At 42.8% G+C, this 23,445-nt stretch overlaps 1 protein-coding gene across 1 annotated transcript in view; it reads left to right on the top strand.

The window, feature by feature from the left end:
• Positions 1-23,445, top strand: part of LOC134934547 (dual oxidase 1-like) — a 435,381-nt gene that overhangs the window by 298,986 nt on the left and 112,950 nt on the right. Inside the window, exons 22-23 of the mRNA XM_063929968.1 lie at positions 6,593-6,689; positions 7,265-7,449. Of these exons, the coding sequence (XP_063786038.1) occupies positions 6,593-6,689; positions 7,265-7,449 (282 nt within the window). The remainder of the gene's footprint in view (positions 1-6,592; positions 6,690-7,264; positions 7,450-23,445) is intronic.

The raw sequence follows: 23,445 nt of genomic DNA, 5'->3' as shown, positions 1-23,445 counted from the left end.
TTGGGCCAGATATTAATGTGCTTCTAAATTGAGAAACAACTCACCTGGAGGCACCACAAGATCCTGCAATATGGCAATACAAAGATCAGCATTCCCTTCAGCTACTGATCCCATACTGTACATGCCTCTCAAATATACAGAATATAAGTTATTCATAATCATTGTATGGCACATTGTGTGCAAGGGACTGCATGCATAATCAGACCTGTTTGTCTCAAAATTACCAAAAATGTATTTACCTTTTTACAATAATTCTACTGAATTTAAAAATGTTGTATCAATATTACAAAGAGGTACAGTATGAGAAGTGATAGGCAGCCAGTTTGAGCATCTTTATCGTACTGTAAGTTCTGTTCCTCTTGCAATCTTCCCTATAGTGTCACAGTAATACTGTACATGTGTGGGTGAAAGAAAGAAAAACTAGTAATACTGTACATGTGTGGGCGAAAGAAAGAAAAACTAGTAGTAATACTGTACATGTGTGGGTGAAAGAAAGAAAAACTAATTCAAAAATAAGGCACTTGCTTTCACAAGACAGAGAGTAACTCCATATTTCTCCATCTTTGTAAATGATCCCTATGTTGTGCCCTATGGGCCTAATTCAGAGATTTACACTGTGCCAATGTTTTCGCATTGGTGATTACAGGCAGACTGCACTTGCTCTGATCACACTGCGCATGTGTAAAGGTGGCTTTGCAATTCAGCATGCATTGAGGATTTCTTTGCAGAGTGATTGACAGGAAGTGACTGTTTGGGCAATGATAACGGGGAGTGGGGGCAAAAACGCAGGTGTGTCATGGCCGTTTTCGGGGTGTGTGTCTGTGATCATGTACGCAGAGAAACATGGCACTTGCGTAGCTACTACTGCAGTCCGTGTGTGTAGCCTACTCGATCAATGTTCCTTAGTGTTGCGTATAGGCTGCAATTGTTCATGCAGTTGCAAATGGGTTAACATTTGCTCCAGTGGGTGGCTCTTTTCATTTCTGGGCGGCAGCTTCACTTGCTAACATTAGCAGTTCCATAGCCTAGAAAATCACAATTGCAAATGCATTAGCGTACAACTCTGAATTAGGCCTCATATCACTATAGATACATATACATATTTTTTTATATTTTTTCTCTGACGTCCTAGTGGATGCTGGGAACTCCGTAAGGACCATGGGGAATAGCGGCTCCGCAGCAGACTGGGCACAACTAAAGAAAGCTTTAGGACTACCTGGTGTGCACTGGCTCCTCCCTCTATGACCCTCCTCCAGACCTCAGTTAGAATCTTGTGCCCGCCCGGCTGAGCTGGATGCACAATAGGGGCTCTCCAGAGCTCCTAGAAAAGAAAGTATATATTTAGGTTTTTTATTTTCAGTGAGATCTGCTGGCAACAGACTCACTGCTACGAGGGACTAAGGGGAGAAGAAGCGAACCTACCTGCTTGCAGCTAGCTTGGGCTTCTTAGGCTACTGGACACCATTAGCTCCAGAGGGATCGAACACAGGGCCCGACCTCGATCGTCCGGTCCCGGAGCCGCGCCGCCTTCCCCCTTACAGAGCCAGAAGTAAGAAGATGGTCCTGGCAATCGGCGGCAGAAGACTTCGGTCTTCACCAAGGTAGCGCACAGCACTGCAGCTGTGCGCCATTGCTCCTCATGCACACCTCACACTCCGGTCACTGATGGGTGCAGGGCGCTGGGGGGGGCGCCCTGAGCAGCAATATTATACACCTTGGCTGGCAAATCTACACAATATATAGTCATAGAGGCTATATATGTGTAAAATACCCCTGCCAGAAATCCATATAAAAGCGGGAGAAGTCCGCCGAAAAATGGGCGGAGCTATCTCCCTCAGCACACTGGTGCCATTTTCTCTTCACAGTGCAGCTGGAAGACAGCTCCCCAGGCTCTCCCCTGTAGTTTTCAGGCTCAAAGGGTTAAAAAGAGAGGGGGGCCACTAAATTTAGGCGCAATATTGTGTATACAAGCAGCTATTGGGAAAAATCACTCAGTTATAGTGTTAATCCCTGCATTATATAGCGCTCTGGTGTGTGCTGGCATACTCTCTCTCTGTCTCCCCAAAGGACTTTGTGGGGTCCTGTCCTCAGTCAGAGCATTCCCTGTGTGTGTGCGGTGTGTCGGTACGGCTGTGTCGACATGTTTGATGAGGAAGGTTACGTGGAGGCGGAGCAGATGCCGATAAATGTGATGTCGCCCCCTGTGGGGCCGACACCAGAGTGGATGGATAGGTGGAAGGTATAACCGACAGTGTCAACTCCTTACATAAAAGGCTGGATGAAGTAGCAGCTGTGGGACAGCCGGCTTCTCAGCCCGCGCCTGCCCAGGCGTCTCAAAGGCCATCAGGGGCTCAAAAAAAAACGCCCGCTACCTCAGATGGCAGACACAGATGTCGACACGGAGTCTGACTCCAGTGTCGATGAGGTTGAGACATATACATAATCCACTAGGAACATCCATTGCATGATCTCGGCAATGAAAAATGTGTTACACATTTCTGACATTAACCCAAGTACCACAAAAAAGGGGTTTTATGTTTGGGGAGAAAAAGCAGCCAGTGTTTTGTTCCCCCATCAGATGAGTGAATGAAGTGTGTGAAGAAGCGTTGGTTCCTCCGATAAGAAACTGGTAATTTCTAAAAAGTTACTGATGGCGTACCCTTTCCCGCCAGAGGATAGGTCACGTTGGGAGATATCCCCTAGGGTGGATAAGGCGCTCACGCGCTTGTCAAAAAAGGTGGCACTGCCGTCTTAGGATAAGGCCACTTGAAGGAGCCTGCTGATAAAAAGCAGGAGGATATCCTGAAGTCTGTATATACACACTCAGGTACTATACTGAGACCTGCAATTGCCTCAGCATGGATAGTGCTGCTGCAGCATGGTCTGTTACCCTGTCAGGACAGGGATACTATAACCATAGAGCATATTAAAGACGTCGTCTTATATATGAGGGATGCACAGAGGGATATTTGCCTGCTGGCATCAAGAATTAATGCAATGTCCATTCTGCCAGGAGGGTATTAGGGACCCGGCAGTGGACAGGTGATGCTAACTTTAAAAGGCACATTGAGATTCTGCCTTATAAGGGTGAGGAATTGTTTGGGGATGGTCTCTGGGACCTCGTATCCACAGCAACAGCTGGGAAGAAACATTTTTACCTCAGGTTTCCTCACAGCCTAAGAAAGCACCGTATTATCAGGTACAGTCCTTTCGGCTTCAGAAAAGCAAGCAGGTCAAAGGCGCTTCCTTTCTACACAGAGACATGGGAAGAGGGAAAAAGCTGTACCAGACAGCCAGTTCCCAGGATCAAAAATCTTCCCCCGCTTCCTCTGAGTCCACCGCATGACGCTGAGGCTCCACAGGTAGAGCCAGGTGCGGTGGGGGCGCGTCTCGGGAACTTCAGCGACCAGTGGGCTCGCTCACAGGTGGATCCCTGGGTTCTGCAAGTAGTATCACAGGGATACAAGCTGGAGTTCGAGGCGACTCCCCCTCGCCGTTACCTCAAATCAGCCTTGCCTGCTGCCCTCGGAGAAAGGAGAGGTAGTACTGGTGGCAATTCACAAGCTGTACTTCCAGCAGGTGATAATCAAGGTACCCCTCCTTCAACAAGGCTGGGGTTACTATTCCAAAATGTTTGTGGTACCGAAACCAGATGGTTCGGTGAGACCCATTCTAAAATTGAAATACTTGAACACATATACGTAGGTTCAAGTTCAAAATGGAATCGCTCAGGGCGGTTATTGCAAGCCTGGACGAAGGGGATTACATGGTATCACTGGACATCAAGGATGCTTACCTGCATGTCTCCATTTACCCTCCTCACCAGGAGTACCTCAAAATTGTGGTACAGCACTGTCATTACCAATTCCAGACGTTGCCGTTGGTCTGTCCCCGGCACCGAGGGTTTTTACCAAGGTAATGGCCGAAATGATGATACTTCTACAAAAAAATGGGAGTTATAATTATCCCGTACTTGGACGATCTCCTTATAAAGGAGAGGGCCGCAGATTCGGCATACAGGACTGGGTCCTGGTGACCACGGATGCCAGCCTTCGAGGCTGGGGGGCAGTCACACAGGGAAGAAACTTCCAAGGACTATGGTCGAGTCAGGAGACTTCCCTACACATAAATATTCTGGAACTAAGGGCCATTTACAATGCCCTAAGCCAGGCTAGACCCCTGTTTCAACACCAGCCGGTGCTGATCCAGTCAGACAACATCACGGCGGTCGCCCATGTAAACCAACAGGGCGGCATAAGAAGCAGGATGGCGATGGCAGAAGCCACAAGGATGTTCCGATGGGCGGAAAATCATGTGTTAGCACTGTCAGCAGTGTTCATTCCCAGAGTGGACAACTGGGAAGCAGACTTTCTCAGCAGGTACGACCTCCACCCGGGAGAGTGGGGACTTCATCCAGAAGTCTTCCAAATGATTGTACACCATTGGGAAAGGCCACAGGTGGACATGATGGCGTCCTGCCTCAACAAAAAGCTAAAAAGATATTGCGCCAGGTCAAGGGACCCTCAGGCGATAGCTGTGAACGCTCTGGTAACACCGTGGGTGTACCAGTCGGTGTATGTGTTCCCTCCTCTGCCTCTCATACCCAAGGTACTGAGAATAATAAGAAGGAGAGGAGTAAGAACTATACTCGTGGTTCCGGATTGGCCAAGAAAAGCTTGGTACCCAGAACTTCAAGAAATGATCTCAGAGGACCCATGGCCTCTGCCGCTCAGACAGGACCTGCTGCAGCAGGGGCCCTGTCTGTTCCAAGACTTACCGCGGCTGCGTTTGACGGCATGGCGGTTGAACACCGGATCCTAAAGGAAAAAGGCATTCCGGAGGAAGTCATTCCTATGCTGATTAAAGCTAGGAAAGATGTGATCGCAAAACATTATCACCGCATATGGCAAAAATATGTTGCTTGGTGTGAGGCCAGGAAGGCCCCAACGGAGGAATTTCAACTGGGTCGATTTCTGCACTTCCTACAGTCAGGAGTGACTATGGGCCTAAAATTGGGTTCCATTAAGGTCCAGATTTCGGCTCCGTACATTTTCTTCCGAAAAGAACTGGCTTCACTGCCTGAAGTTCAGACTTTTGTTAAGGGAGTGCTGCATATTCAGTCCCCGTTTGTGCCTCCAGGGGCACCGTGGGATCTCAACGTGGTGTTGGATTTCCTGAAGTCGCATTGGGTTGAGCCACTTAAATCCGTAGAGCTAAAATACCTCACGTGGAAAGTGGTCATGCTGTTGGCCTTGGCGTCGGCCAGGCGTGTATCAGAATTGGCGGCTTTGTCAGGAAAAAGCCCTTATCTGATTTTCATATGGATAGGGCGGAATTGAGGACTCGTTCCCAATTCCTTCCTAAGGTGGTATCAGCTTTTCATGTGAACCAACCTATTCTGGTGCCTGCGGCTACTTGGGACTTAGAGGACTCCAAGTTACTGGACGTAGTCAGGGCCCTGAAAATATATGTTTCCAGGACGGCTTGAGTCAGGAAAACTGACTCGCTATTTATCCTGTATGCACCCAACAAGCTGGGTGCTCCTGCTTCTAAGCAGACTATTGCTCGCTGGATCTGTAGCACGATTCAACTTGCACATTTTGCAGCTGGACTGCCGCACCCTAATTCTGTAAAAGCCCATTCCACGAGGAAAGTGGGCTCTTCTTGGGCGGCTGCCCGAGGGGTCTCGGCTTTACAACTTTGCCGAGCTGTTACTTGGTCGGGTTCAAACACTTTTGCAAGAGTCTACAAGTTTGATACCCTCGCTGAGGAGGACCTTGAGTTTGCTCATTCGGTGCTGCAGAGTCATCCGCACTCTCCCGCCCGTTTGGGAGCTTTGGTATAATCCCCATGGTCCTTACGGAGTTCCCAGCATCCACTAGGACGTCAGAGAAAATAAGATTTTACTCACCGGTAAATCTATTTCTCATAGTCCGTAGTGGATGCTGGGCGCCCATCCCAAGTACGGATTGTCTGCAATACTTGTATATAGTTATTGCCTAACTAAAGGGTTATTGTTATGAGCCATCTGTTAGTGAGGCTCATTTTTATTTCATACTGTTAACTGGGTATAATATCACGAGTTATACGGTGTGATTGGTGTGGCTGGTATGAGTCTTACCCGGGATTCAAAATCCTTCCTTATTGTGTCAGCTCTTCCGGGCACAGTATCCTAACTGAGGTCTGGAGGAGGGTCATAGAGGGAGGAGCCAGTGCACACCAGGTAGTCCTAAAGCTTTCTTTAGTTGTGCCCAGTCTCCTGCGGAGCCGCTATTCCCCATGGTCCTTACGGAGTTCCCAGCATCCACTACGGACTACGAGAAATAGATTTACCGGTGAGTAAAATCTTATTTTTTTACTGAATGGTGGGAGGAGCACTGAATAGCTCTATAACTCTCACTGATGATTTAGATATTGGAATGCATTCCTGTCCTTAGTCACATACTGTAGTTACATTATATGTTTGGTCCACCCCAATTAAACTTGGCCAGGTATTATCTACATTGTGTATATTACAAATATCAGTGTTTTAGACATTAAAAAGTTTTGATCTAAATACTGTATGATATTTGAAAACATGTTCATCATACAGGTATGGATGGCTCTGAGGTCTTCAATCAGATGTGCAGAAGAGTGTCTCTTGTTGACAGGCAAAGGCAAAAAGAAAGAGTACGTATTTTGTCATCACTGTAATCATAGGGGCTATTTCTCTAGAGTCAGGTGCTCCTGAGACGCATTTATCATCTGTTGACATTGTCGCATCTATGACTTTATGTTAATGCCAGTATAATCACTTCCCTTGGTGTACAAACATGCATCTGACTGTGCAAGGGCAGGGAAACACACTTTGAGTGCTGCAATTACAGCTATCAGAATGACCATTGTCCCTTGCACCAGACCCTTGCTACAGTAGGTGCAGAATCTTGGCTAGTATTGTAGAGTTCCCACACAACATAAGAGCCACACCCCTTTCAATGGCATTGGATCATCCTCTGTATAAATGTTTTACTATATAAAGAATGTGATTTGGTATAAATATTATGGTATAAATATTATCATATTATCCTAATTAACCTTACAATCTCTTGATATGTACAGTTATTTTGAAAGTAAAAAGGAAGTACCAGTTCCTAACATGACTAGTGCCCTCAAGTCGTGTGCAAAAGACAAAGGAAGCAAGCACCCTCTCATTGGGTGTATTAAAGATATTAATAAACTTGTATTCACATATATTTAAGTTACTAATAATTATTTTTTCCACAAGTTCTAGCAACACATTAAAAGAACAGAATTTATACACAGAGGCCAAAAAAGAACAATACCAGAGAAGCAAATTTCATCAGAAAATACAGGAATTTAAGCGTTTTATTGAGAACTACCGTCGTCACATTGTCTGCGTGGTGATATTCTATGGAATTTCTGCTTGGCTGTTCCTTGAGAGAGCTTACCGTAAGTACTGAAATATGAAGAGTAACATTCATAGATATATATCAGTAAATAAAACATGGATATGAGATATGGTACATTAGAAAAACCCTTGCCCCTCCCCTGATCATCTCCACTATTTCACATGTTCCATATACTGTCCCATTTTGTCTTTCTGATTCTATCAGACACTTTTCGCCTCTGAAGCCATACTCTTTTGAAAAAGATCAGTGGCCTGGAAGAATATTTCCAAAGAAATCACTGGAAACATGGCGCGGACAGCCTCCAGTTAAATCACTGCATTGGGTACAGAGTAGACACCCCTTTACCCTGAGTCAGGGTCCAGTGTGCACCACATAATCTGGACATATTATAGATACAGTATGCAACTGAATATAACATCATCCAAATCTCTCCTTCCATGGCTCTGCATAAGAGATTTACAATTATCTGTATATAGATTTTGGTGGATTAGTGCTGATTTTATCACTTTGAGCAGTGTCATCAATTTTGCATAGATGTTGAAAACCAAAAGGTAGCAGAATGTTCCAAACAATGATGTGAACATAATTAATTGTCGGCTGGAGGACATGAATTAAAATATAGGTAGAGATGCCGTTTAGCTGAATTGAATCTAAGAACATTATGAACAGAATATTGACAATGATTTTATAATTCCCACAGTCACTTATAATACCTAAATAAAATAAATTATTTAAAACAAGATGTACGGTACAAGATTTCAATAAAAAAGAACAATTAGTACAAGTAGTGTGTTAATTTGATATTCTCCAAACTGTGCTAATTTATACCTGAATGGAGTTTATTTGTATTTTATCCAGATAGAGTAAAATTAGTATAAACTTTGCGAATAATCCAATGTATGTTTTCTTTTTTTATGTATATTTTTCTTATTATGACCTTTCCAATAAAAATATACAATCAATTTGAATCAACTAAAGAAACATGAGTAAAAAAACAATATAACAAAATACCACGAAATATTAGTGTAAATCTAATATAATTATTAAAAAGATATTGAAATAGAAACTGAAAATGACAATTAAAAAGAGCAAATAAATAAATAGTTAGAGTAAGGGAAATAAAAAAAAATAAAAAATAATAATAATAATAATAAAATATATATATATATATATATATATATAGACCAACAGGGGGTACCTTCAACTATCATCCATAGAAAAAGGAAACCAGGCGGCACTCCAAGGGTTTTGTTTAAGCAAAAAGTTTTTGTATTAAAGTGACAGTGCAAACAAGTTAATCCAGCATAGTGCAGACTGGTGGTCTGCACTATGCTGGATTAACTTGTTTGCACTGTCACTTTAATACAAAAACTTTTTGCTTAAACAAAACCCTTGGAGTGCCGCCTGGTTTCCTTTTTCTATGGATGATAGTTGAAGGTACCCCCTGTTGGTCTATATCATTTGGAGGAGGGCACCCAGGTGGATGTTACTATGAATGGGAGTGCCATAAGTATATAAGGATATATATATATATATATATATATATATATATATACTGCTCAAAAAAATAAAGGGAACACTAAAATAACACATCCTAGATCTGAATGAATGAAATATTCTTATTAAATACTTTGTTCTTTACATAGTCGAATGTGCTGCCAACAAAATCACACAAAAATTATCAATGGAAATCAAATTTATTAACCCATGGAGGTCTGGATTTGGAGTCACCCTCAAAATTAAAGTGGAAAAACACACTACAGGCTGATCCAACTTTGATGTAATGTCCTTAAAACAAGTCAAAATGAGGCTCAGTAGTGTGTGTGGCCTCCACGTGCCTGTATGACCTCCCTACAACCCACACAAGTGGCTCAAGTAGTGCAGCTCATCCAGGATGGCACATCAATGCGAGCTGTGGCAAGAAGGTTTGCTGTGTCTGTCAGCGTAGTGTCCAGAGCATGGAGGCGCTACCAGGAGACAGGCCAGTACATCAGGAGACGTGGAGGAGGCCGTAGGAGGGCAACAACCCAGCAGCAGGACCGCTACCTCCGCCTTTGTGCAAGGAGGAACAGGAGGAGCACTGCCAGAGCCCTGCAAAATGACCTCCAGCAAGCCACAAATGTGCATGTGTCTACTCAAACGATCAGAAACAGACTCCATGAGGGTGGTATGAGGGCCTGACGCCCACAGGTGGGGGTTGTGCTTACAGGACGTTTGGCATTTGTCAGAGAACACCAAGATTGGCAAATTCACCACTGGCGCCCTGTGCTCTTCACAGATGAAAGCAGGTTCTCACTGAGCACATGTGACAGACGTGACAGAGTCTGGAGACGCCAAGGAGAATGTTCTGCTGCCTGCAACATCCTCCAGCATGACCGGTTTGGCAGTGGGTCAATAATGGTGTGGGGTGGCATTTCTTTGGGGGGCCACACAGCCCTCCATGTGCTCGCCAGAGGTAGCCTGACTGCCATTAGGTACCGAGATGAGATCCTCAGACCCCTTGTGAGACCATATGCTGGTGCGATTGGCCCTTGGTTCCTCCTAATGCAAGACAATGCTAGACCTCATGTGGCTGGAGTGCGTCAGCAGTTCCTGCAAGTCGAAGGCATTGATGCTATGGACTGGCCTGCCCATTCCCCAGACCTGAATCCAATTGAGCACATCTGGGACATCATGTCTCGCTCCATCCACCAATGCCACGTTGCACCACAGACTGTCCAGGAGTTGGTGGATGCTTAGTCCAGGTCTGGGAGGAGATCCCTCAGTAGACCATTCGCCACCTCATCAGGAGCATGCCCAGGCATTGCAGGGAGGTCATACAGGCACGTGGAGGCCACACACACTACTGAGCCTCATTTTGACTTGTTTTAAGGACATTACATCAAAGTTGGATCAGCCTGTAGTGTGTTTTTCCACTTTAATTTTGAGGGTGACTCCAAATCCAGACCTCCATGGGTTAATAAAATTGATTTCCATTGATAATTTTTGTGTGATTTTGTTGTCAGCACATTCAAATATGTAAAGAACAAAGTATTTAATAAGAATATTTCATTCATTCAGATCTAGGATGTGTTATTTTAGTGTTCCCTTTATTTTTTTGAGCAGTGTATATATATATATATATATATATATATATACATATATATATATATATATATATATATATATATATACAGTGGGGATTGAAAGTTTGGGCACCCCAGGCAAAAATTCATTTTAATGTGCAAATAGAAGCCAAGGAAAGATGGAAAAATCTCCAAAAGGCATCAAATTACAGATTAGACATTCTTATAACATGTCAAAAAAAGTTTGATTTTATTTCCATCATTTACACTTTCAAAAGAACAGAAAACAAAAAATGGCATCTGTAAAAGTTTGGGTACCCTGCAGAGTTAATACCTTGTACTGCCCCCTTTGGCAAGTATCACAGCTTGTAAACGCTTTTTGTAGCCAGCCAAGAGTCTTTCAATTCTTGTTTGAGGTATCTTCGCCCATTCTTCCTTACAAAAGTCTTCCAGTTCTTTGAGATTCTTGGGCTGTCTGTGATGCACTACTCTTTTAAGGTCTATCCATAGATTTTCAATTATGTTGAGGTCAGGAGATTGTGAAGGCCATGGCAAAACCTTCAGTTTACGCCTCTTTATGTAATCCACCGTGGATTTTGAGATGTGTTTAGGATCATTGGCCCTCATTCCGAGTTGTTCGCTCGCTAGCTGCTTTTAGCAGCATTGCACGCGCTAAGCCGACGCCTACTGGGAGTGAATCTTAGCTTAGCAGAATTGCGAACGAAAGATTTGCATAATTGCGATTAGAAATTTCTTAGCAGTTTCTGAGTAGCTCGACACTTACTCTGCCACTGCGAACAGTTCAGTCAGTTTCGTTCCTGGTTTGACGTCACAAACACACCCAGCGTTCGCCCAGGCACTCCCCCATTTCTCCAGCCACTCCCGCGTTTTTCCCAGAAACGGCAGCGTTTTTTCACACACACCCATAAAACGGCCAGTTTCCGCCCAGAAACACCCACTTCCTGTCAATCACACTCCGATCACCAGAACGAAGAAAAATCCTCGTAATGCCGTGAGTAAAATACCTAACTTTTGAGTAAAATAACTAAGCGCATGCGCTCTGCGAACCATGCGCATGCGCAGTAAGCGATTAATCGCAATATAGAGAAAATCGGCAATGACCGAACAACTCGGAATGAGGGCCTTTATCCATTTGTAGAAGCCCGCCTCTCTTTAACTTCAGCTTTTTCACAGATCGCATCAAGTTAGCGTCCAAAATTTGCTGGAATCTTATTGAATCCATTTTTCCTTCTACTCGTGAAATGTTCCCTGTGCCACTGGCTGCAATACAACCCCAAAGCATGATTGATCCACCCCCATGCTTAACAGTTGGACAGAGGTTCTTTTCATTAAATTCTGTGCCTTTCCTTCTCCAAACGTACCTTTGTTCATTCCAGCCAAAAAGTTCAATTTTAACCTCATCGGTCCACAGAACTTTATTCCAAAATGCATCAGGCTTGTCTATATGTTCATTTGCAAACTTCAAATGCTGATTTTTGTGGTGAGAACGTAGAAGAGGTTTTCTTCTGATGACTCTTCCATGTAGACCATATTTGTACAAGTATCTCTTTATAGTGGAATAGTGTACCACAACTCCAGTGTTTGCCAGATCTTCCTGGAGGGATTGTGCAGTCAAACGTGGATTTTGACTTGCTTTTCTCACAATCCTGCGAGCTGTTCTGTCTGATATTTTTCTTGGTCTTCCAGATCTTGCTTTAACTTCCACTGTTCCTGATGACTGCCATTTCTTAATTACATTCCGAACAGAGGATATGGGCATCTAATAACGCTTTGCTATCTTCTTATAGCCTTCTCCTGCTTTGTGAGCATCAACTATTCTCAGTTTCAGTGTTCTACACAACTGCTTAGAGGAACCCAAGGTGCTGATTGTTGGAGCAAGGTCAGATGAGTCTGGGCTTTTAAATCCTTTGAGATTGACATCACCTGGTCTTTCCAGACGATGATTGAGAACAATCCATGACACTGCCAGGTCTCAGCTGTCCAAAGGGGGGCAGTACAAGGTATTAACTCTGCAGGGTGCCCAATCTTTTGCAGACGTCATTTTTTGTTTTCTGTTCTTTTGAAAGTGTAAAATGATGGAAATAAAATCAAACTTTTTTTGACATGTTATAAGAATGTCTGATCTGTAATTTGATGCCTTTTGGAGATTTTTCCATCTTTCCTTGGCTTCTTTTTGCACACTAAAATAAATTTTTGCCTGGGGTGCCCAAACTTTCAATCCCCACTGTATTAGCAGTTTCTTATATAGCGCAGCATATTTCGTTGCACTTTACAATTAGAATATATATATATATATATATATATACATACACACACACACACACTAATCTACAAGGACCTTCATACCCAAATTACTCATTAACAAAAATCTAATTAAAAGGGCCAAGCTCATTATGAAATGTCAAGACAGAGAAAAGAAACTCATGCATTGCCTATAATACATTTTGTGCAATTTATTCTAATCTAGTTGATACTGCAGGTACTATTCAAAAACCCTTGCAATTTGACTCTGAACCACAAAGTGTTTAGACAAAAGGTTACCATTTTTTACAGAGACTATGGGGTATATGCAATTCACGGCGAATCGCGGCAAATTATCGCCGTTTTTTAATTCGACACAATTCGACAGGTGAATTCCGGCAGGTGGCTGCCGGAATTCACCATATTCAATGAAAAACGGATTTGACAGTCCCGCGGGCGAAAAACGGCCGATTTGCCGGATTTTGCCGCGAATTTAAAAAACGGGGAAAAACGGGAAAAACCCGGAAAAAAATGGCGGGGGTCCCCCCTCCAAAGCATAACCAGCCTCGGGCTCTTCGAGCTGGTCCTGGTTCTAAAAATGCGGGGAAAAAATTGACAGGGGATCCCCCGTATTTTTAAAACCAGCACCGGGCTCTGCGCCTGGTGCTGGTACAAAAAATACGGGGGACAAAACGAGTAAGGGTCCCCCGTATTTTTTACACCAGCATCGGGCTCCACTAGCTGGACAGATAATACCACAGCCGGGGGTCACTTTTATACAGTGCCCTGCGGCCGTGGCATTAAATATCCAACTAGTCACCCCTGGGGGAGTGGGGACCCCTTCAATCAATCAATCAAGGGGTCCCCCCCACCCAGCCACCCAAGGGCCAGGGGTGAAGCCCGAGGCTGTCCCCCCCATCCAAGGGCTGCGGATGGGAGGCTGATAGCCTTGGTAAAATGTCAAGAATATTGTTTTTTCCAGAACTACAAGTCCCAGCAAGCCTCCCCGCAAGCTGGTACTTGGAGAACCACAAGTACCAGCATGCGGGAGAAAACCGGGCCCGCTGGTACCTGTAGTTCTACTGGAAAAAAAATACCCAAATAAAAACAGGACACACACACCGTGACAGTAAAACTTTATTTCATACGTCGACACACACATACTTACCTATGTTCACACGTCGACATCGGTCCTCTTCTCCATGTAGAATCCACGGATACCTGAAAAGAAAAGATCAATATACTCACCTCAGCCAGGGTCCAGAGATAAATCCACGTACTTGTTAAAAAAAACAAACCGGACACCCGTACCATGCCGGACTGAAAGGGGTCCCATGCTTACACATGGGACCCCTTACCCCGAAGGCAGAGAGACCTCTCAGAGTGACAGCTGTCACAGAAAGGTCTCTAAAGCCAATCAGGAAGCGCAACTTCGTTGCGCTCACCTGATTGGCTGTGCGCTGTCTGAACTCAGACAGCGCATCGCACAGCTCCGTCCATTACTTTCAATGGTGGGAACTTAGCGGCTAGCGGTGAGGTCACCCGCCGGTCAGCGACTGACCGCGGGTAACCCCCGCAGACGGCAAAGTTCTCACCATTGAAAGTAATGGAGAGGCTTTGCGATGCGCTGTCTGACAGCTCAGACAGCGCACAGCCAATCAGGTGAACGCCACGGAAGTAGCGCTTCCTGATTGGCTGAAGGGACTTCAGTGACAGGAGTCACGTGGTGTCCCGGCATTCGGGGAAAGGGATCTGATGTGAAAGCATGGGACCCCTTTCAGTCCGGTGGTACGAGTGTTCGTTTTTTTTTTTTAACAAGTACGTGGATGTATCTCTTGACGTGGATGTACCTCTGGACGCTGGAAGGTGAGTATAATTTTTTTCACATGTACCCTCGGATCGTCGGAGACCGTGGCAGTCGGCGTGTCAACATAGGTAAGTATGTGTGTGTCGGCAGTGTGTAATAAAGTTTTACTGTCACTGTGTCTGTGTACTGTTTTTATTTGGGTATTTTTTTTCCAGTAGAACTACAGGTACCAGCGGGCCCGGTTTTCTCCCGCATGCTGGTACTTGTGGTTCTCCAAGTACCAGCTTGCGGGGGAGGCTTGCTGGGACTTGTAGTACTGCTGGAAAAAACAATATTCTGTCATTTTACTCAAGGCTATCAGCCTCCCATCCGCAGCCATTGGATGGGGGGGGACAGCCTCGGGCTTCACCCCTGGCCCTTGGGTGGCTGGGGGGGGGGACCCCTTGATTGAAGGGGTCCCCACTCCCCCAGGGTATCCCGGCCAGGGGTGACTAGTTGGATATTTAATGCCACGGCCGCAGGGCACTGTATAAAAGTGACCCCCGGCTGTGGCATTATCTGTCCAGCTAGTGGAGCCCGATGCTGGTGTAAAAAATACGGGGGACCCCTACTCTTTTTGTCCCCCGTATTTTTTGCACCAGCACCAGGCGCAGAGCCCGGTGCTGGTTTTAAAAATACGGGGGATCCCTGCCCAATTTTTCCCCGCATTTTTAGAACCAGGACCAGCTCGAAGAGCCCGAGGCTGGTTATGCTTTGAAGGGGGGACCCCACGCCATTTTTTTTACGGGTTTTTCCCCGTTTTTTTTAATCGCGGCAAAATCCGGCAAATCGGCCGTTTTTCGCCCGCGGGACTGTCGAATCCGTTTTTCATTGAATATGGTGAATTCCGGCAGCCACCTGCCGGAATTCACCTGTCGAATTGTGTCGAATTAAAAAATGGCGATAATTTGCCGCGATTTGCCGTGAATTGCATATACCCCTATGTACCCCCTCTCTAAAACAGAAATAATGTCCCACCTGTCAAAAAAATTTACAGTAGTTTGAGCCGATGTGTTTGAATTTCACTAATTAAAGGGGCAGCTTTTTAAATCCATTTACATAGAATGGTTTTCTTGGCTATTCTAACAATAAGTGTAAGAACTGGTATTAAAACAAAGATATTAAAGTCAGCCAACCAGATAGTGAAATTTGCTAACATAATGGTATAGGGTATAAAAATAATAAAGATTAAACAATTGATTAGTAAAATTGAGAACCTTTTCTGCAAATCAGTGTATATTTGACCATGATCATATATTGGGAGTTATTCAGGTTTGTTAGCAAACCAAAAAGTAAGCAGTTGGGCAAAACCATGTTGCATTGCAGGTGGGGCAGATGTAACATATGCAGAGAGATTTGGGTGGGTTATATTGTTTCTGAGCATGGTAAATACTGGTTGCTTAAATTCTACACTGTAATTTAGATTTCAGTTTGAACACAATCCACCCAAATCTAAATCTCTCTGCACACGTTACATCTGTCCCACCTGCAGTGCAATATGGTTTTGCCCAATTGCTAAAAATTTTTGGTTTGCTAACAAACCTCAATAAAAATCTGCACACGTAGCCTTACACTTAGAACAATGAGAATCCTCCCCTTGAATCATGTGCTGGTGTTGTACATAGAATACATGGGAGATGAACCTCTTGTAATGCAGAGGATTGTAATAATTTAAAAGCCTTGGAAGTAGAGGAGAAATTATTTTGGAATTTAGAAAAATCAGGCAAACCTTTAGACCAAGCCAAATTTAAATAATTCTACAGTTTCTGTACAACCAGTTTTGGGCAAAGAGATCTAATCTTAAACATAATTATATTTAAAAAATGTAACAAAAAGTTGAACACATCAGTTAGAAGAGTGTAACTCGGATATTGAAGAGATTTGGATAACACGAAGTGGCATAATGTGAAAATACATAATAATGTGAGACTGAGGTAGATTAAACTTGTTCTGTAATTGCAAGAAAGAAAATGTATCGCCACCCGGGTCAAACACATCAGAAATTGCTTTATTATTATTATTATTATTATTATTATTATCCTTTATTTATATGACGCCACAAGGGTTCCGCAGCGCCCAATTACAGAGTACATAAATAATCAAACAGGAAAACAGTAACTTACAGTTGATGACAGCATAGGACAAGTACAGGGCAAATAAACATAGTTACATCAGCAGATGACACTGGAATAAGTATCAGGTGGCAGAAGACTGCTGGAGTTGATGCAGTTGAAGATTATTAAAGTAAGAAAGGATAAGCACATGAGGGAAGAGGGCCCTGCTCGTGAGAGCTTACATTCTAAAGGGGAGGGGTAGACAGACAGGGGTGACACACCCTTTACACATCCACAAAAGAAACCATGCATTAAGTAGGGAGGGGGGAAAGTTAGGGTTTCCCCAGGTGGGTACATACCAAGAACTAGTGTAATCTTTACTTGTTTTTTTATTATTAACCATGCTGCATAAGTATCCTTAAAAAAGGGATGGTTTAATACATGTGATGGAATAAGAACTATTCTAATATGAAGCTATGTAGCTGGGGCATAAAGGGCAAATAATGCTTAATCTAAGGACAATATAGTAAAATGGCTACTATTCAATAACCAATAACCAATCTGCTAAAATCCAAATCTGAAAAAAATGCTGCTATTCACTCTTAATTAAAGATGTGTGAGTTCGGTTTTACTCAGATTTACTCAGTTAAGTTTGGATTTAAAAAACGGCAGCTTATTCGCTATCAGCTTTCAAGTGTTGTGGATAGCATAAGATAAATCCAGGTAAATCCGAACTTGCGTGAAAAGAATAGAGTAAAACTGAACCCACACATCTCTACTCTTAATTAATGCAATTCTACCTAATAGAGAAAGTCATAGTTTCATCCAATTTCTCAACTGAAACAAAACCTTCCAAATAATACTGTAGGTGTAAAATTAGCATTATACAGGTTATGTAACTGAGCAGGTATATTAATTCCAAGATATTTAAAAGATCATTAGGCAATATGAAATTGTGAGGGTATAGGTGACGATGATTTGAATATGCCACAAGATTCAGAAGGTGATTTTCAAGCTACTGAATGTTAACACGATAACCAACAAATGAACAAAATAAAGCAATGATATCCATTACAGCCAGTATAGATATTGTTGGGTTGGAAATGAATAACCTCATATCATCAGCAATCAATGATACTTTAAGTTCTAATCTGATTCTTATTCCTAAAAACAATTGAAGCTTTCGCAAAGTAATGGCAAGGGATTCTAAAGCCAGAGCAAATAGTAAGGGGGAGTGAGGGCAATGTTGCATAGTCCCTCTCTGAATAGAGAAGAGAGAAGACAAAAAAGCATATGCCAATACATTTGAGTAAGAGACTGTATGCAAAGTTTTAATTGAAGATATTTTTGGGATGGGGGGGGCACATTTCCAAAGGGTCTCATAGAGATTATCCCAGGTGGCTAAGTCAAAAGCTTTTTCACGTCAAGTGAAAGTAAAAAACAGAGATCACCTCCACCAGAGACCCCAGCACTCGCAGTCACCACCAAGGCACGTTAGTGACTGAATGCTTTCCCTAGGTAACTCCAGACTGATTTGTGGGGTTTTTTTTTTCAAAAGTTTTTATTGACAGGTAAAATAGAAAACAGGCAATACACATATAGGGGTCAGGTAAATTCCGCAATAACAAAATGGATTATCAGTATCTTACTTCTAACTAGCGAGAGAACAACAACCATATAAGAGTCAAAAGCATGTACAGAGTAATATAGACCAAAGAGAACAGAAATGGGTTAAGTAAAACCCATCACTGGGTACATGAGGACACATTCTTAGGCAGGGTTGGGTCAGAACGGGGAACCGGAATCAATGATTTCTAAAGTGTACCATTTAGTAGTCTGGAAACATCCCCATAAAGCCTCTTTAATTAACAAGGATAAAGTGTGGACATATGGAAGCCATACGTCAAAGTGTTTCTCAGTCAGCTTTTCTTTGTAAAGTGCAGTATTTGTCCAATCTAGATTAAACAAATATGAGTTTCTAGGGTGTAATAATGAAATGGGAATGGAGTCCAGGGAAATCCATTGGGAGAGTATCTTTTTTTTGTGGCAGCAGCCAATTTGACCAAAAGGATACGGTTCCCTTTAGACAATATAGAGGGGGGAGATTTAGGATAGATGCCCCAAAAAGCCCAGGTTTTATCTATAGTGAATTGAATTTTCAAATAATTTGTAATATACATTTGAAGTGCATGCCACAGGGCCTGTGGAACTGTGGCACAGGGCCTGTAACTTTGGACAAGACCATAGTCAATGAATGATATCAGCTTCTGATGAGCCACATTTAAAACAATTGGACCTAGGGGCAGCTCCAATAAGGAACTTCAGTTTAGATGTAACATAGGCCCTATGCAATATTTTCTGGTGCATGTCCATGTATGATGTTGACATTAATGCTTTATCTAAAGATATAGTAGCATCCAGAATGGACTTCAATGTGAGGTCTGCAAACTCTAGTTTCCAATGTAATAAACCCACAACACCTGAGTCTAAGTCAAGTAAGAGTCGTGAGTGGGTGTGTATGAAAGTAATGGAGAAATTGCCACCCGGATAATGGCGTAATGTTCCATAGAAAATGTGTTGGTCTTATCAGTCACAGTCAAAGTGGCCAGAACTCTCTGTATATAACTACTTGCCTGTAAGAAGGGAAATAGGGGGATCACCAAAGATGGAAACCATTCCATTATCTGAGAGTGCATGAGCAGGACTAAATCTTCCTTATTTAAGAAATGATGAATATATTTGAGGCCCCCCTATACCATGTGTGAAATATCCGTGAGGTGTTATGTGGTTCAAAGGTGGGCTACCCCAAAGGGGTAAAAGTAAAGAGGCTTGTCATGACAATTTCATTTTAGAATGTATCGGTCTCCACGCTATACACGGAGATGATAATAGAACATTGTCTTTTATGAAGTCAGGCATGGAGTAGGGTGCAGTGTGTAAAAGGGAAACTAGATTCCAGTTTGGTGCAAAAGTTTTTACTAATTGTAGGTTAGCATAGACGTTGCGCCCATTAATCCAGTCCAAAGCGATTCTGTAATTGGCTGCCATTGCGTAAGTGCACAGACATGGTAGGTAAAGGCCACCCAGGGTCCTTGGTTGATGTAATTTGAACAATGAAAACCTTGGACGTTTACCTGCCCAAATAAATGTAGGCAATGCCTTATCCAAATGGGCAAATGTAGTTTTGGGCGAGACTAACAGAAGTATTTGCAATACATATACGAAACGTGGGAAGATAATCATTTTATATAAGTGACAACGGCCAGTGTATGTCAAAGGGAAATGAGCTCATTTAGAAAAATCCACATAAGTTCGAGCAAGTAGAGGAGAGAAGTTTAAGGTGTACAACTTAGAAGGATGACTAGGGATTTTGATACCTAAGTAGGTGATAAAATCGTCAATTGCCCAGTGGAATGGAAAGGAAGCATCCCAATCTGATTTGGCAAAATAAAGCCAAGGCTTCTGTTTTAGAATGATTAATTTTAAAACCTGATACTAATTCAAAGGAATTCAAAATGGATAGTAAGTGTGTTCGTGCCGTATGGGGATTACTAATATAGAGCAGGATATCATCAGCGAATGCCAAAAACTTAAGTTCCATATGGGCCAATTTAATACCATGCCATCTGTCTTCTTTCAGAAAGTGTCGAAGCAGGGGGTCTAAGGCCAAGTTGAACAGGAGCGGAGATAAGGGGCAACCCTGTCTAGTACTTCGATGTAGTATGAAGCAACGAGTATTGTGGGCATTAATTGTCAAAAAAGCTAAGAGTTTTTGATAGAGAATACAGAACACATGTAGGAAGTCCGGGTAAAATCGCTGATGTTGAAGGATTCTATCAATGTGAGCCCATGAAACCCTATAAAACCCTAACCCTATGAAACCTTATCAGTTGTATGCCTTGTCGGTATCACAACTGAGAACTATGTTACCCATCTCTAGAAAGCTGCGTGTTTTAATCATAGCCGCCAATAAGGAGCGGACATTGTGAACTGAATGTCTATTACACAGGAAACCTGTCTGGGCAGGGTGTAACAGTTTGGGCAGAACCAACTGAAGACGGAAAGCAATAATTTTTGTGAAAATCTTAAAATCTTGGTTTAAAAGGGAAATTGGTCTATAGGAGGAAACCAAAGTGGGATCTTTATTAGGTTTGGGGAGGACTATAACCCTGGCTGAATTAAAATCAGGAGGGGCCGAGTGACCTGTAAGGATAGAATTATAGAGTTTAGAAAGATGTTCTTTTAGGTGTGGGTATACAAGTTTGTAACATGTGGCAGGCCATCTGGGCCCGGAGTTTTCCCATTGGGTAGGGATTTAATAACCACTTCAAGCTCCGCATTTGCGATGGGAGAACTAAGAGTTTCTCTATCAGCTTCTCAAAGACTGAGAAGGTCACCTTGAGCTAAAAAGTCCATACCTGCAACCAGTTGGTCAGGAGGTGCAGTATATAGATGTTCAAAAAATGTAAGAAAAGCATCACTAATTTTATCTTGGGTCAGTGTCAACGTTCCCTGAGTGGTTTGAATAGATGAAATGTGTTTAGGGGTGGAAGAGGCTTTCACCAAGTTTGCCAATAGTTTTCCAGGATGATTGCCCCAACAAAAATATTTACTAGATTGAAATGACAGGAACAATTTAGCCTTCTCAGCTCATGAACCGATTTGGCATCTTTGTATAGCAATCTATTAGATTCAGAAGGGTTGGCTAGCAATCGAGAGTAGGACGAGGTGACTGTTCGGGTCGCGTGAGATAATCATTCCTGATATTGTTTTTTCCTAGTGGCAAAATAAGATAAGATGTGGCCCCGAAGGGCCGGTTTCGAAGCCTGCCAAAAAGGATTTATGTCATCTGAATGAACACTGTTGTCATGGGCATAGTTAAGAAAATATTGTGTTAAGTAAAGGTTAAAGTCTTCAGAGGAGGCTAAGTAATCCGGAAAGTGCCAATTATGGAAGTATGTGTGGGGTGCTGTAAGGGTAAGTGTAAGAGAGATAGGGGCGTGGTCAGATAGGAGAATGTTAGTTATAGTTGAGTCTTTAACCCTATTTATCAATGAACTGGAAATCAACCAATAGTCTAGTTTGGAAAATGACTTATGTGGATGGGAGAAAAGGGAGTATTCTCTAGAGTCAGGATATAAGAACCGCCAGGGATCTAATAATTGTAGTGAGTCTAATAACAGTGATAATGTAGATGGGGCACAACCATGCCTGTCTAAGTCCACCCAACACATCTAGAGAAGGATCAAAAACTACGTTCAGGTCACCCCCCAAAATTAAGGATCCTTCCAGCCAACCATGCAGCTTAACAAAGAGATCTGAGTAAAATGATACATTTGGCCCTGTAGGGGCATAAATGCATGCTAAAGTGAACCTTTCCCCTTCAATATCTACCTTCAAAAATAAAAACCTCCCTTCAGGATCTATCCATTCGTCTTTAATCTCATAGTGTAATGATTTACTAAACAAAAGCAACACTCCCTGGGTTTTCGTAGTGTAGGAGGCACACCTAAAATCACTAATCCAAGTGTCTCTCACTTTGTTAGGGTCCGTGATCAGCCAGTGTGTCTCTTGTAAGAATACAACATCTAGATGGAACTTTTCAAGATGACTCAGAATTTTCTTTCTCTTAATTGAAGTATTCAATCCTTCCACATTCCAAGAGATCAGCTTAAGAGAAATCTTAGAGCTGTCCATTGAGACTTCAGTAGCAATAGGCCCCAACATCATCCAGTGCTTAGTCTGACGGAACATGGAGGGTGAAGCCATAATAAAGTGTCCAACATCTGACCCAGCGAACAGAGGAGGGATTAAAAACAAAGTAAGAGAAGGCATATAACATGATCTGGAAAATTGAATTGTACCACGATACGTTTAAAAACAACAATAATACATAACAAATGACACCTGCCAAAGATTTTTTACATTTTTTGAACCCAGTAGGATGGTTCTTATAACCGTCGAAAGACAATTAAAGTACTAATATGAATAGAAAAAAAGAAAACCTTGAGAACAGGCAGAGAAAATGGATAAACAATACCCCTTCACCCCGATGTTCACAGTATAGCAAGATAAACCCTCTGCAACAGTAACAACAGTAAAGTCAAAAGGGACAAACGATACATCGCGTAACTCATTAGGAAAGGAAAAGGGACCTGTCTCAGCAATACTTATCAGACCATAGACAGTCAATCGGCATCATCCATTCTTGGGTCTGACAAGGATGAAGATAAAGATTTAAGAAAGTTCCGAGCAGTTTCAGGGGTTTCAAAATAATGCGGTTTGCCAGCATGAAAAACCCTCAGTTTTGCAGGATAAAGGAGCGCAAATCGGACATTTTTTTGAGAAAAGTTCTTTACAAATTGGAGAAAACTCCCGTCTTCACGAAGAGACTTGAAATGAGAAGTCCTGAAAAAGGAGTAGATTAGAGTCCTCATTGCTGAAGTCAGAGGTCTTGCGGTAGGCATTCATGATTTTCACATTATCCAGGTAGTTCAGAAACTTGAAGATCACTGGTCGAGGGCGGTGTTGTGAAGGCTGTTTATGAGGGCCAATATGATGAGCCCTGTCCACCATATAGGATGTATGCGAGAAAGGGAGACCCAGAGTTTTGGGTAGCCAGCGAGAGACCTGCTCCAGTAGATCTTTGGGTTGGACCAATTCCGGAAGGCCAATAAGGCGCAAGTTATTTCGGTGATTGCGATTTTCCAAATCTTTGATTTTATTGTTTACAGCCGCAAGATTGGCGTTGTGCGTTTCAATTGTGACTTAGCCTCAAATTGGTCATCTTCCAAAGTGGAGATGCGGTA

Source organism: Pseudophryne corroboree, chromosome 6 (assembly GCF_028390025.1).
Source record: "Pseudophryne corroboree isolate aPseCor3 chromosome 6, aPseCor3.hap2, whole genome shotgun sequence".
NCBI classification, from domain to species: Eukaryota; Metazoa; Chordata; class Amphibia; order Anura; family Myobatrachidae; genus Pseudophryne; species Pseudophryne corroboree.
This window is presented reverse-complemented; position numbering and strand designations above follow the sequence as displayed.